The sequence below is a fragment of the Cryptomeria japonica genome, chromosome 5 (assembly GCF_030272615.1).
Source record: "Cryptomeria japonica chromosome 5, Sugi_1.0, whole genome shotgun sequence".
In the NCBI taxonomy this organism is placed as follows: Eukaryota; Viridiplantae; Streptophyta; class Pinopsida; order Cupressales; family Cupressaceae; genus Cryptomeria; species Cryptomeria japonica.
The window spans coordinates 670,395,576-670,408,061 of NC_081409.1; the positions used below are offsets into that span (position 1 = coordinate 670,395,576).

Genomic DNA, 12,486 nt, shown 5'->3' on the forward strand with positions numbered 1-12,486 from the left:
CGGCGGGGGTGGCGGGGTGGTGGTGCTCATATAGTTATACATATACATATAATACTTGAAAAACTAGTTTTGAAAAGATGTATGACAGTATAACAGTATAAGAATTAGATTTCAAATGAAACTATAGGAAATACCAAGATTTGCAATTTACTAATTGCTAAATGCTAAACAAATGAAATTGTCAAATTGGAGATTTCAGATTTCTATTATATCGAAAAAGGAAAACGAAAATATGAATATCTAATGCCATTGCAAAGTCTATAATAATAAAGATGATTACATGATTCATCATTACAATGAGCAGCCAAATACAAATACGTGTAGCAATAGCATTACAAAAGAGACTAGAGTCAAAGACAAAATGACAAAACTCAAAATGTAGCTAATGGAGGCCTCTAATCATCTGTGAACTCCTCCTCACTGGAACTGTTGGACTCCTGAAGATCAAGGTCCCTCAAGCTCACACCATCCCTGCATCTGAAGTGGTAGGATCATCCTCATCAATCTGTGAAGGCTCCTCTGGCTCTACATCCTATCGTGCCGCTGGACTCTCCTTGTACACAAGTGTCTTGCGGTCCATGAGACGCAAAGCACTGTGTACAACCACAAGCTTCTCTACTCTCTTAGAGGTAAGTTTGTACCTCTTAAGAGAGTGGATGAAGCTATATGTAGACCAGTTCCTCTCAGCAGCTGAAGAACTGGAAACCTAGGATAGCAAACAGATGGCTAGAGTGGTGGTCAAAGATTTCGGGCCATGACAATTCCACCACAAAAGTGGGTCCTCTTGTGCCATAGTGTCTATATCCATCTTTGCCACATCTGAATAAAATCTAAGAGTGGCAAATCTTCCCCACTCAGTGCGCATTGTGTCGACATCTCTGGAATCAAACATCTTCTATATGCACCTAAAGAAACCCGCCTTCACCTCATCATCCTGAATCAATGTCACTCTACCTGGTCTAGCCTTGTACCACTTAGGATTCAAGGCAAAGGCAGCCATATGCAAAGGAGTGTTCAACTTGTCCCATCTACGCTGAATGATAGGCCGGATTTGCTCATTGCAGAATGCTAGAGAGGGGTCCTTCACTCACACAGCAGCCCTCATCTGGTCAAGCATAGAGTCAATGCACTCATACACCTCTCCAAGGTTAGGTGCATCCCCATCCCCATATCTGATCACCTGGAATACTGGAGAAATGATGGAGACAATGTATTTCGCATCAGTCCAAAACACATCACTCTTCACTATCTCCTTCACCCTTCTCCCCTATTCTGTCTTGGCCTCAGCCCACCTATTCCACTCATTAGTCATAACCATGAGTTGCAATGCCTCTTGCAACTCAATCATTCTCTCCAAGAGAATGAAACACGATGCATATCTAGTCTCAACTGGTTTCAAGAACTCCTCCTTCGCGAAGGTCCTGAAGAGTGCATGTGAAGTGTGGTGGTTGCAGATAAACATCTGCACATCTCTCGCATCGATGACCACTCCTCTAATCCAATCAATCTTCCCCATGTCCTTGAGTGCATTGTTCATGGCATGCACACAACATGGGGTCCACCAAATGTGTCTATAGGCTGCCTCAATGAGTCTCCCTACTGCTTTACACACATGGGTTGCATCTGTCACTACTTGGACCACATTTTGTGGCCCAACCTCCTCAATAGCCTCCCTGAGGACCTAAACTGGAAATCAACATCTTTATGATGCCCTATACAATCAACTGCTCTAAGGAAGTATGGGCCCTCTACACATGTGACCATGACGTTGATGAGTGGACAATGGCTAATGTCCGTCCACCCATCCATAACTATGCTGCACCCCGATGCCACCCAACATGTTTCATCTTCTACATCAAAATATTGATCTTGGAATAGCATTTATCCAAGATCAAGGTCCTCATTTTCGTCTCCCCTAGTCGCACATAAGATGGTCCTCCCTTGGCCACCATAGCCATCATCTCCCTGTAATAAGGAGACAGTGTAACATGAAATGGAATGCCATTGGCAAAGAAGAACTTGCCAATGGATTCATCTATCTCATCTCTTAGCTGCACATTAAATATATTAGCAATGGGGTTGCTCTGTGGTGTCTACAACCTACGTTTCCCAGCCCTGGCAGCAGTAGAAGTGGAAGTGGATGGAGATCCAAATATCATTCCTCCCATCTACGAAGCATGAGAAGTATGTGGCAGATTCTAGTTGCCCTGAAGTGCTGCCGTAGCAGACAAAGTAGTAGGCATTGAAATATTTGTGTCATCTGGAATCCCCCAAAGCCTGTTAAACTCAATTTTGTACTGTATATTTTTAGCTTCCTCCAAAAACTCAATGTTTCACGCCTTTTCCTCTCCAAAACAGAAAGTGTGCATTCACCCTACTAATGCTACCGAACCATTTAGTGTCACAAATGTTGCACTTCCACTTCCTTGTTCCCCCACTTGAATGTGATGTGCCTTGTACTGATATTTGTGAAGCAAACTATTTTAGAGGAGACTTAGGATCAAAATGACCCCTAGCATATGGTGCCAACAACTCTAAAGGGCAACCTGTACTAGCTGGTGCACTCGCCATATAACTAGATTGGGCTCCAGGATCAGCCCCATGATCACCCCCCTCATTTCCAAGTTCATATTCTGAATCATTCTCACTATGAGAATGGATTTCCATGTCATCTTCACTCATGCCTTGGGAGCTCATTGTGAAATTGACACTGCATTTCACAAAATAAAAATAAAAATAAAATCAGCCTAGTTTAACAATATGTCAATATATTTTTTTTCCTATTCATCTCAAAGTGAGATTTGATGTTGAATCTTGAGGGCAAAATGATGAATGATTCAACATCAAATCTCATTTTGCCCTCAGGATTCAACATCAAATCTCATTTTGAGATGAATAGGGAAACAAAATCCAAAAATGACATAGAACAATGAAAATCAGAAAATAAAACCAAAAAAAAAACAAGAAAAAGTTGAAAAACCCTACCTTGTGCTTGAAAAATCTCTCCAAAATGCTTCTTCCTCTTCTTCTTCCTCTTCTTCTTGCTTCTTCTAGCTCCTATCACGCTTACAATCACTTTTGTCACCCCTTCAATCAGTCTTCTTCAAGTTTTTCCTCCTCTTCAGCTTGCTAGAAAAAAAATTAGTTTTCCAAAATGAGAGTGAAATCTAAAAAAAACAAGGTTTTGTGTTGTTTTGGGGGAAAGGGTGGGGCCCACATTCAATTAGGGTTACCCCTTAACTCCCAAAGAAATCACATTTTTATTTAAAATTGCCTTTTTTAATTGCCTTTGACGTGGGGTGACGGGAGGCTTTTGGGCGTCTCCCCGTCCCTCGAAAGATGTCTGCATGTCTCTCGAGAGACGGGGAGACGCCCAGACGTCTCCACGTCTCCCTGGGAGACGCAGAGGCGTCTCGGCGGAGATTGGGTGGCAGCAGCGAGACGGCGGGGGACATCGCATCCCCGTCCCCCCATCCCAGAGATGTTTCCTCCTGGGAGACGTGGCCAAAAAAGTGGGGGAGGCATCCCTGTGGAACACTGATGAATATTACGATGAAAGATGTCACATGAGCTGCTATAGTAGAAGCATCTGACATATCCTAAAGTTCCAATCCTCTTTGTAGCACAATTACTCTGTCATACTGATTTTGCACACTTCATACTCAATTGACTCATCACCAGATTATTTTGCACATTACACCACACAACCACACTCTCACAAATGATTTATACTTCCTTATATGCCCTCCGCAACACACCAAAACATTAATTAGGTCGACATCCATAAGACCTATCAAATGAAACGTGTGACCCAATATAGGTCAGCTCCAAACATATATATTACACACCAAGATTAGGTTGCGGAACAACCCAAGGCATAGCTGAACCTTAAACACATCTTATCACATCCTTCAAAGCAATTAGAGTAGGTCAAGATCAACTACAATTGAAGGAACTCAACCTATTGGCACAAATATCAACAACCATAGTCAAAACTATTAACCATTAGCCTTCACACCACCGAGGAGAAACTTAATCATCACGCAAACCAAGATGAAAGCACTGAAAACCATCTACAACCTCTCCATAAACATCTCCTGAAGTAAAAAATCATCAAGTTTTGGTGCAAGTGGAGAAATCCACTAAACAAATAGAAACAGGGGAAACCAGACAAATTAATACATTTCAATATAATGAATATTGCATTGCGGAACACCAATTGCCTAAAACTCATATTACTGAATCCTTAAACCATCCTTAGAATATGTCCAGACTACACAGACATACCAATCACCACGGAAGAATGCGGAGCATTCTAGTGACTCAACAAAGACACATTACGCTATCCAACGATAATATGAAGAATAGGTACATATAACTCTTACAGCATAAATATGAATAACATGCAATCTGGTAAGTAGGCACCTTATACCCCATCAATCTTAACTCCAGAACTGCATAACCAAAACAAAAAATGTGGGAAGATGCAGACCAAAATACCAACTCCCAGTCTTAGAGAAGTACACTGTTCAATACTAAGACAAACTTCCTTAATAGCATAGGTATGAACCCAATCACAAATTTCAACCAACAACCTCCTAGAACATGTAACCACCAGCTACTACAACAGCATCCCACAACCAAAGGATAAAGTATAAGTAACAATGTGTTACCAGATACTTGCAATGAGCTTCCGGACTAATGCACTGACACGGATACAACTACTGGGCTTTCAGACTGTCTTTCATGCTGATCCCAAGACACCATCTGTGTTAGAGGCACAGCTGCTCTCAAATATACTAGACACACATCATCTGATTCATCAATGACCACAACACATTCTATTCATCTCCTCAAAGGCAACACATATTGTCAGACATCAAGTTGACATCAATGACAACACATATTGCCAACAGCGAGTTGTTCCAGATTGACAGTTGGTGACTACTCATATTGACCACTAAGAATTGGTCTTTTCTTAGATTGCAACATTGTAGATAGAGTGACTACATTGATGATTGGAGAATGCAGATTCGTCATGGGTAAAACAAGTCCAACAATACAAAAATGGATAAAATAGGTCCAAATTTGAAATCTGTCAGAGTAATATGCTCAATTCAAACAAAAATTTGAGACCTATCCAAGTATCAAGCCTAAGTCACACAAAAATTTGAGACATGTCAAGACAGCAAGCTCAATTCAAACAAAAATTTAAGACCTGTCAAAGTAACAGGCTTGGTTCAATAAAAAATTGCGACTTGTCAAGGCATCAAGCTCACTCCAATAAAGAATTTAAGACCAGACAAAGTAACAGATCTTTTAAAGAAGCTTTTGCTCCGCCAGCAACAAGTGCTTGACAGAGAGAACTTTAGCACTTCAAAAGATTGTTTGGTTTAACTATAACCCCTTCAGATAAAGGGGAATGTGATCATGTTAATCTTTTGAACTAAGATATTCATATTCAATTTTCAGTTTAGATAGATTTTTCTTTCTGTGACAGTTTAACTGTTCTTCAATGCCTAAAATACAAATGTAAACCTTCCTTTGGAAATACAATAATTCTACTCTACCATTGCATTTCATTTCTCGGCCTTACAGTCATCACTAGCACTGTTACGATATCTGATCAAAGTCCTGGCCCAAACTTTCCAGGCACTCCTCCAAGCACTTGATATCAAAAACAGAGAGACGGGCAAGTCCCTCGATCTATCAAATACCTTAAGCCCCCCCTTGGTCCACCTCCTGAGGATGACAAAAAAGCTCCCCTTTGAGTTTCTATGCTTTTGAAGGATATGCAATAGGATAGATTAAGTGTAACATTGTTGAATCCTGGCAAAGGGGCCTTGCCTCGCATGCTAACTTATAAAAAATGCCTAAAAAACAAGAAAATGTATGAAAGACTTCCAGCACTAAGTAGACAGTAGCCTAGTTTACATTTCTCTGCTTTCACACAGATATTGAGCATGTTGAAACTGACCGCGTTGGTTGTTTCTGAAATTAGCAGCGCTGTTCTACTATAGCACAAGACTAGCTTACCTATCAATGCATCAATGTTTTTAGTGTTTGTAGAGTAGGCTGCTTCTACAATTTTGGCCAGTGGGTATGAAACCAGAAATTGACAGTACTTTTACATTTCTGCAGTCTTGTTGATATTCTATGCATGAAAACCGTGCCATACTTCAAAGATACAGGTAACTGACTAACATCGGCATTTACTTTTTGCTCATTGTGGTCCAGTTTCTTTAAAATAAAATATTGTTAGTATGTGCCTATCAATGACTACATCAACACCTTTTTCCAGCAAACATGTATATAGCAAGATTTGACAAAAAATATTACCCTTGTCCAATTTCTTACCTCGGTCCCTTCTGTGGGAAAACTAAGCAGTCAACCATATGATGAAGTTCAGGAACATCAACAGCACGCAGGACTCTAATGTCACCCGGATGAAGGCATGAATTTTTTGCAACTACTACTTTTTCTTGCAATATGCACGTCTTTTCCTTTGAATTGAATCCATATGTGGAAATCCCATCGTCATAAAATTTAATGTTTGCCTTAGAAACTTGGATAAACACCTCACCATATTTCAAATTGTTGGTTTCATCCAAGCATCCCATCAAAGTCCGGCCCTTTGGGACATATATATGTGACTTAGTTCTTAGCGACGAAAATTGATATCCTCTTAATGCTTGAAGCATCATTGAAAGATAAGGCTCGCTATTTGGACGGTATCCCGCCTTTAGCATGTCAGTCAGACACTTATGATCATCCCCTGAGAACATTATCTCTACAGCATCAAGAGCCATGTCACTATTGAGCAGCATTTGATCTAAGCACGCCATCACCTTTTTCTGCATGCGTTCAAAGTTCTGATCTGGAACGCCCAAAGTTGACAACAATGTGATTATTTCACGGTTCAAGAAGGCAGGCAAAAACCTGCTCCAATTTAAAATATCCAGTGCTGTATTATTTGAATTAAATTTGAGCATGCTTGGTCTCAAAGATAGCTTGTGATAGGAAGTAGGATCGACTGCGACTACGCCTTTGTAGCCACCATACCTTATCTGGAACGCTGAAGGAGGGGGCATATTCAATCCACGTATATGAGCTATCTGCTTTGCCAAATGTAAGGAAATCTTTCCAATTCCATCTGAGTAACAGTAGTGGATACCGTCAGTACAAACGTAACTATCAGGAATGAAGGAAACTTCATGCTCTCGAACATTTAATGTCTTCCTGCAAGAGTTAAATGATTGTTCCATTCTCGTGGCACACATAGCTGAATCCTTTGTACAGTGGAAATCTCCCATCCATTTTCTGATGCTCTCAGCACTAACTTCGTCGTTTGAAGCAAACATCCAGACAGAATTTTCCCTCAACTGACTGGCTGAGAAGCCAAGGAATTCAAATCTTTTGTTACCTATTGTAATGCCTTCCTTCAAAATTGACAATATTCTATCATATACTTGTGATCTTTGTGGTCTTGCATGAAAACCATATTCACTTTTTGCAGTCAAGGCAATGGAATGAAGCTTATTCCAGTCCTCGTCAATAAAAGAGACTTTAAGGAAATCATCAACGTACTTTGAAAAATGCCTTGTCACTCGACTACAAATATTGAAGTCGGGGCCCAAAAAGTATACCCTAGAGGGAGTAACTAGAGCCCGATGGAATTTCAGTGTGCCATTATCTCTAGAAATTGTCACAGACTTCAACTGATTTTGGCTAGTTTGCAACTTATTTAATTGATTTTGAAGCCATACATGCGGTTCGAAACATGTGGACTTCAATTTATGCAGATCTCTTAAGGCTAGAGTTATCTGTAAAGCTGGTATCTTCTTATTATTTAGCAAATCAAAAAACTGACAATTAAGTGTTGGGCCACTGAGTATCCCGCAATGAATAAGAGAGTTGATTTCAAACAGTATCTCATAAGGCAGATTAACACCCTCTGGAGCATTAACAGTTGAAACCATACGTGGAAAGGGAGAAAATGAATTGCCATTTTCTAGAATAAGTTGCTCTGCCATTGCTCTGTGCAGAGGCAAGCTTTCAATTATCTTACTAAGTTCCACACCATCAGGAGGTTTCAAACAAAATGCATTGGACTGTCCAATGCTAAAGGATGTTGAAAAATCTGTTGTTCGAACCCAGAGAATCTCAATGTTCTCTTTGCAAAATTTATAAGAATCCTGGCCAGCTGTCGAACATGAACTCTGCAATGCAACCTTTTGAAAAATTCTTGGACCAAACTGCCACTGCAACAAATAAAATCGCAGGTTAGCTGTAAATCTTAATATCATAGAAGCTAAGAAGACAATTAATATTAGCAGTTTACTCCAAGTTTACAAGCATCACCATATATGTAATTTCACATTCTTCTGTGTGTGAAATAGAAGGTGAATTTTACATCTTGCTTGATTGAGATGGCAAAATTTGAAATCCCTCAGAATAATATACCTTCTTTACAGCTTGTGACGACAACTGCATGTTCCTTGTATGACAAATGTTTAAGTACCAAACGTGGATGTGGCAGGATACCGTCATGTAAGCAAATTTAGAAAAGGATTAAAACATAAGCTGCAAACAACAAGTAAAAAGGCTGACGCGCTTCTTTGAGAATCTAACATCATGTGTTGTTAAGTACATAATGTTACCAAGATAACTTGCATGTCTTCTGATCCTATTTAATATATGTATAAGACACATAGGTGTATAAATGTTATTACAAGTTTTGTCTTAGAAAATATATGTTATAAGCATTTGGTGACCTCAACCACTCATAAGAAGATTCTTCCAGTGGCGGTGACCTTGAAACTAACTAATGAATTTGTAAGGCATTAAATGGGATAGTAAGCTAGGGAAATTTTATGGTTACATGTATTTGGGTTAGAGTAGTATTGGGATGGGCGATCTTCTTGAAAATGTCCATGTTTCATTCCTGTGAGCATCACTTAGATGCAATTAGTACTAATAGACCATTTATTCTTATAAAAGATGGCTTTATACAAAATCGCTATTTAAAATATGAGAACAAAATTGACTAAAAAATTACACAATTGAATCCTATATTAATATTGTAACACATATTAATAATGTTAAAACTTAAAAGCAAGATTCCAAATTGATGAATGACAAATTAAATGGCACTAAAGCATCAATTAAGACACAGTGGTTCACACAGAATTCTCCAGTCGTTAGGAGACATTTGCCTGCTATCAAATTCAACAACATCCTCGGCAATATTCATGAACTGCAAAACGAATAGCAAATAGATAGGCCAGCATGGCTTTGGGTTATGGTAACACAAGGCTTGGCCATTCCATAGCTTAAGCAATGAGAAAATGATAACGCATTTAATATTGAAGGATTAAGGTGGTATGTTTCAACAGGAAGCAGAAGGAGTACTAGTTTGGTACTAGAAGCTCCTTCACACTTTATCGTTCACACCTAGGTGAATCTTTGCATTCTGAACTTAAGGTTTCCGCTGAGTTTCACGTCTATGAGAAAACCCCAATGCACAGTTTCTGCCAAGGCAGAAATTTGGTATTTCTATATAAGCCACAAGTACTAAGAGATTTAAGGCGCACGTAACAATTAGTCGCCAAGGAATCCAAGCATATGGAAAGGACTTGAAGATTCTTCAGAGCTTCAGTATAAAGATTTATGGGTTGTATGAATTGCAATCGGCAGTTTGAAGCAGGTAAGCAAATGTAAGCTGATTATAGCCGCCAAGATATGGCGACAAGTGCTAAAAATAGAATTTTGTAAATTGGCTATGAGATAAATTAGGCAAAAAGATTTATATACAGATAACATTGCTAAGACTTGAAGAACATAGGGCAATTGCATAATCTCTCTACAAAATAATATGACAGTAACAGGGTATTAAGACCACAAATGTGACATACCCGTAAGAGAATAGCATGTGTCCCATTTTCCTTCAAAACGCATGTAGAGATATCAGCAATGTCATGAAAGTGAACCACCAACTTATAATCTACACCATTTTCAGTAACGAAAAAGCTAACCCTTTTCGTCTCTCGTGCAAACTCGGAAAGCACGTCACTTGCAGACCATAACACACACAATGCATTATGGTACACTGGACAGCCTGCAAACAGTTTTGCTTTGCAGATTGAATAAGTTGTCGTTTGAAACATGTCCTTGTCTGCAGTGGAAACAATAAGGTTTTCATTCTGAAACAGGAGAAGACCCAATTGGGAAAGCATGCACACTTCTTTTCTTGAGTCAATGCTCTCAAATTGGACCTTGCCAAATCCTCTGGACCTCCCGTTCTTTCTATCTGTTTTAATCTCACAGGCGAAAACACTGCCCTTACCTGCAATACCCTCCAAATACTCCACCAGTTCCTTTGCAATGACTGTTAATGGTATGTTTGAAATTTGAACTGTACAACTAATCATGATTAAGCCAGCCAGCACTCAACTAAAATTCAATTAATTTTATTATTCTGCCACCCTTCCCAAAACCGAAAAGCAAAGACTGAATATTAGGAAATGTGTTTTTCTTTTCTCTGGAATTCCTTGTTCATGGAGCTCATTATGTTTGAGATTTGACTTCTATGCAATATATATTCCCTAATTATTGTGCTTGAGTGTTTCATACCATTATAGCTCCCACTAATATCAAATGGACAGTCAGTCTCTTCAGATTAACAAAACACCTCTGTAATTTTGAACTTCCTGAATCATAACACAACTGGACTCGCGCATAAGCTAATACTTAACATGGCCACAAAACTCCACAGTTTCGAATTTAAGGTGTGCTCCAGTAATAGCCCACAACTGCCAATAACCCAAAATATCAATCTTTTTATGTCTTCTGACAACCCAACTCCATTACCACACACGGTACATGTTTCCTGTCCTCAAACCACGCATGCACATCTTAGAGCATCCCAGACTTCTCAAACAGATATATATATTTTCCGTATATATCCTGACTCCAGCATGCAACACCATAAACCGCATTTCTTGGATTCCCATACCAAAAATTTTATACCATCTCAAAGATCAATTCACAATAATTCTACATCTCCACTCCATTACATTACAAGAGAAAAACTGATATAATATTCTATATCCGCTGTACTACGTCACAAATCCCACATGCCTTAACCCAACTTGTAATCCCACTTGAGCCACTTTGTACTACATTGTTTCGATACTATGTATATACCTACTGTGTATATACCACAGGATACTGTGGTTTACTAAATCCACAGAGAAATTTATGCACATAGTAATCAAAGCACTTATGGTATGCATGCAATGCTCTTTCATATCAACTGCTGCAAGATATAGCATCATAAAAACCTAATCCACCAACTTTAAAGACCAGGGAACCGATTATTTTGTTTAGATTGTAGTGCTTCTTTTGACGACCCAATAACAACCTTATCTTATAATATAATTGAACTCAATCCACAAAATTTATTTTACCATTGAACTCTCTCCGAAGCTTGAGCTGAACGTGGGGTCAGATTGAATGGGAATTGAATACGTGTCGCATCTCTTGAATGAATGTCTTCATTTATGTCCCTTGCTTTTATGTCCCTTACCCCATAAGTGATGAGTCATTAGTTCATCAATTTGAAAATGAGTTTTCTACCGTTCAAGAGGTAGTTTTTCTTAATATAATTAGACTGTTGATGTGGCATGTTTTAAAATTGAATTTAAGACAATTGTGGGGCAGTAAGAAGCATATTTATTTTCGAAAAAAATTATACTAGTAATTGTGTTGGGTTGTAGTTATTGCTCCAAAATGTTATGTCTTATGATGCAAGCTCTAAAATCACATGCCCTCGCATGATACCATGAGACCTACGTTTGGGACCTACCATCAGATTTCTAATGACGTGGAGGCATATTTCTATTTCATGGTTGACGGAAAGCATTTGCACGTGGCTAACATTTTCCGGTAGCTCTCACGGTTACTACAATTTGTGGCCACATGTGTCCAAAAATTTGAAATGCCTCTGGTTACAAATGGAGGGCGGGAAAATAGATGAAATGATAGTTTGAATTTTAAATTTTCTCCCACCTAAAATGTTTCAAAAATATTTCAACGAAATCCCTCAAGCTGCCCCTCCATTTTCATTCTTTTCGTTTTCTAGAAAGTGGTCACCAGGATCTCTATATCATTTTTGCACAACTACAGTAACTTGCTTCCAGTCGCTCGCATTGAAAATATCATGTTCGTGGCTCGTAACAAGCTCATGGCGTGCAAAAATAGATGAGTTTCAAAAGGCCAGAATTCCTCAGCACGAGGTAAGATTTTGAGCAATTAAATGTGAATTATATATTTTATATACCCATGTCTGAATTCATTTGAGGCTATGTTTGAAAACAAAAGAAATATTTGTGCAGTATTAAAATTTCTTATTTTTAAACCTGTAAGATAAAATTATGTGTGAAATTCATATTTTAGGGATTAATTAAATTAACATTCTCAGTATCC

At 38.8% G+C, this 12,486-nt stretch overlaps 1 protein-coding gene across 1 annotated transcript in view; it reads right to left on the minus strand.

Annotated features, from left to right (window-relative positions):
- The window catches only part of LOC131039540 (probable RNA-dependent RNA polymerase 1), an 80,730-nt gene extending 69,314 nt beyond the window's left edge, over positions 1 to 11,416 (minus strand). The window contains exons 1-2 of the mRNA XM_057972325.2: positions 9,915 to 11,416; positions 6,358 to 8,261 (exon numbers count right to left, since the gene is read on the minus strand). Coding sequence (XP_057828308.2) covers positions 6,358 to 8,261; positions 9,915 to 10,430 — 2,420 coding nt within the window. The 5' untranslated portion in view covers positions 10,431 to 11,416. The remainder of the gene's footprint in view (positions 1 to 6,357; positions 8,262 to 9,914) is intronic.
- Between the last annotated feature and the right edge of the window lie 1,070 nt (positions 11,417 to 12,486).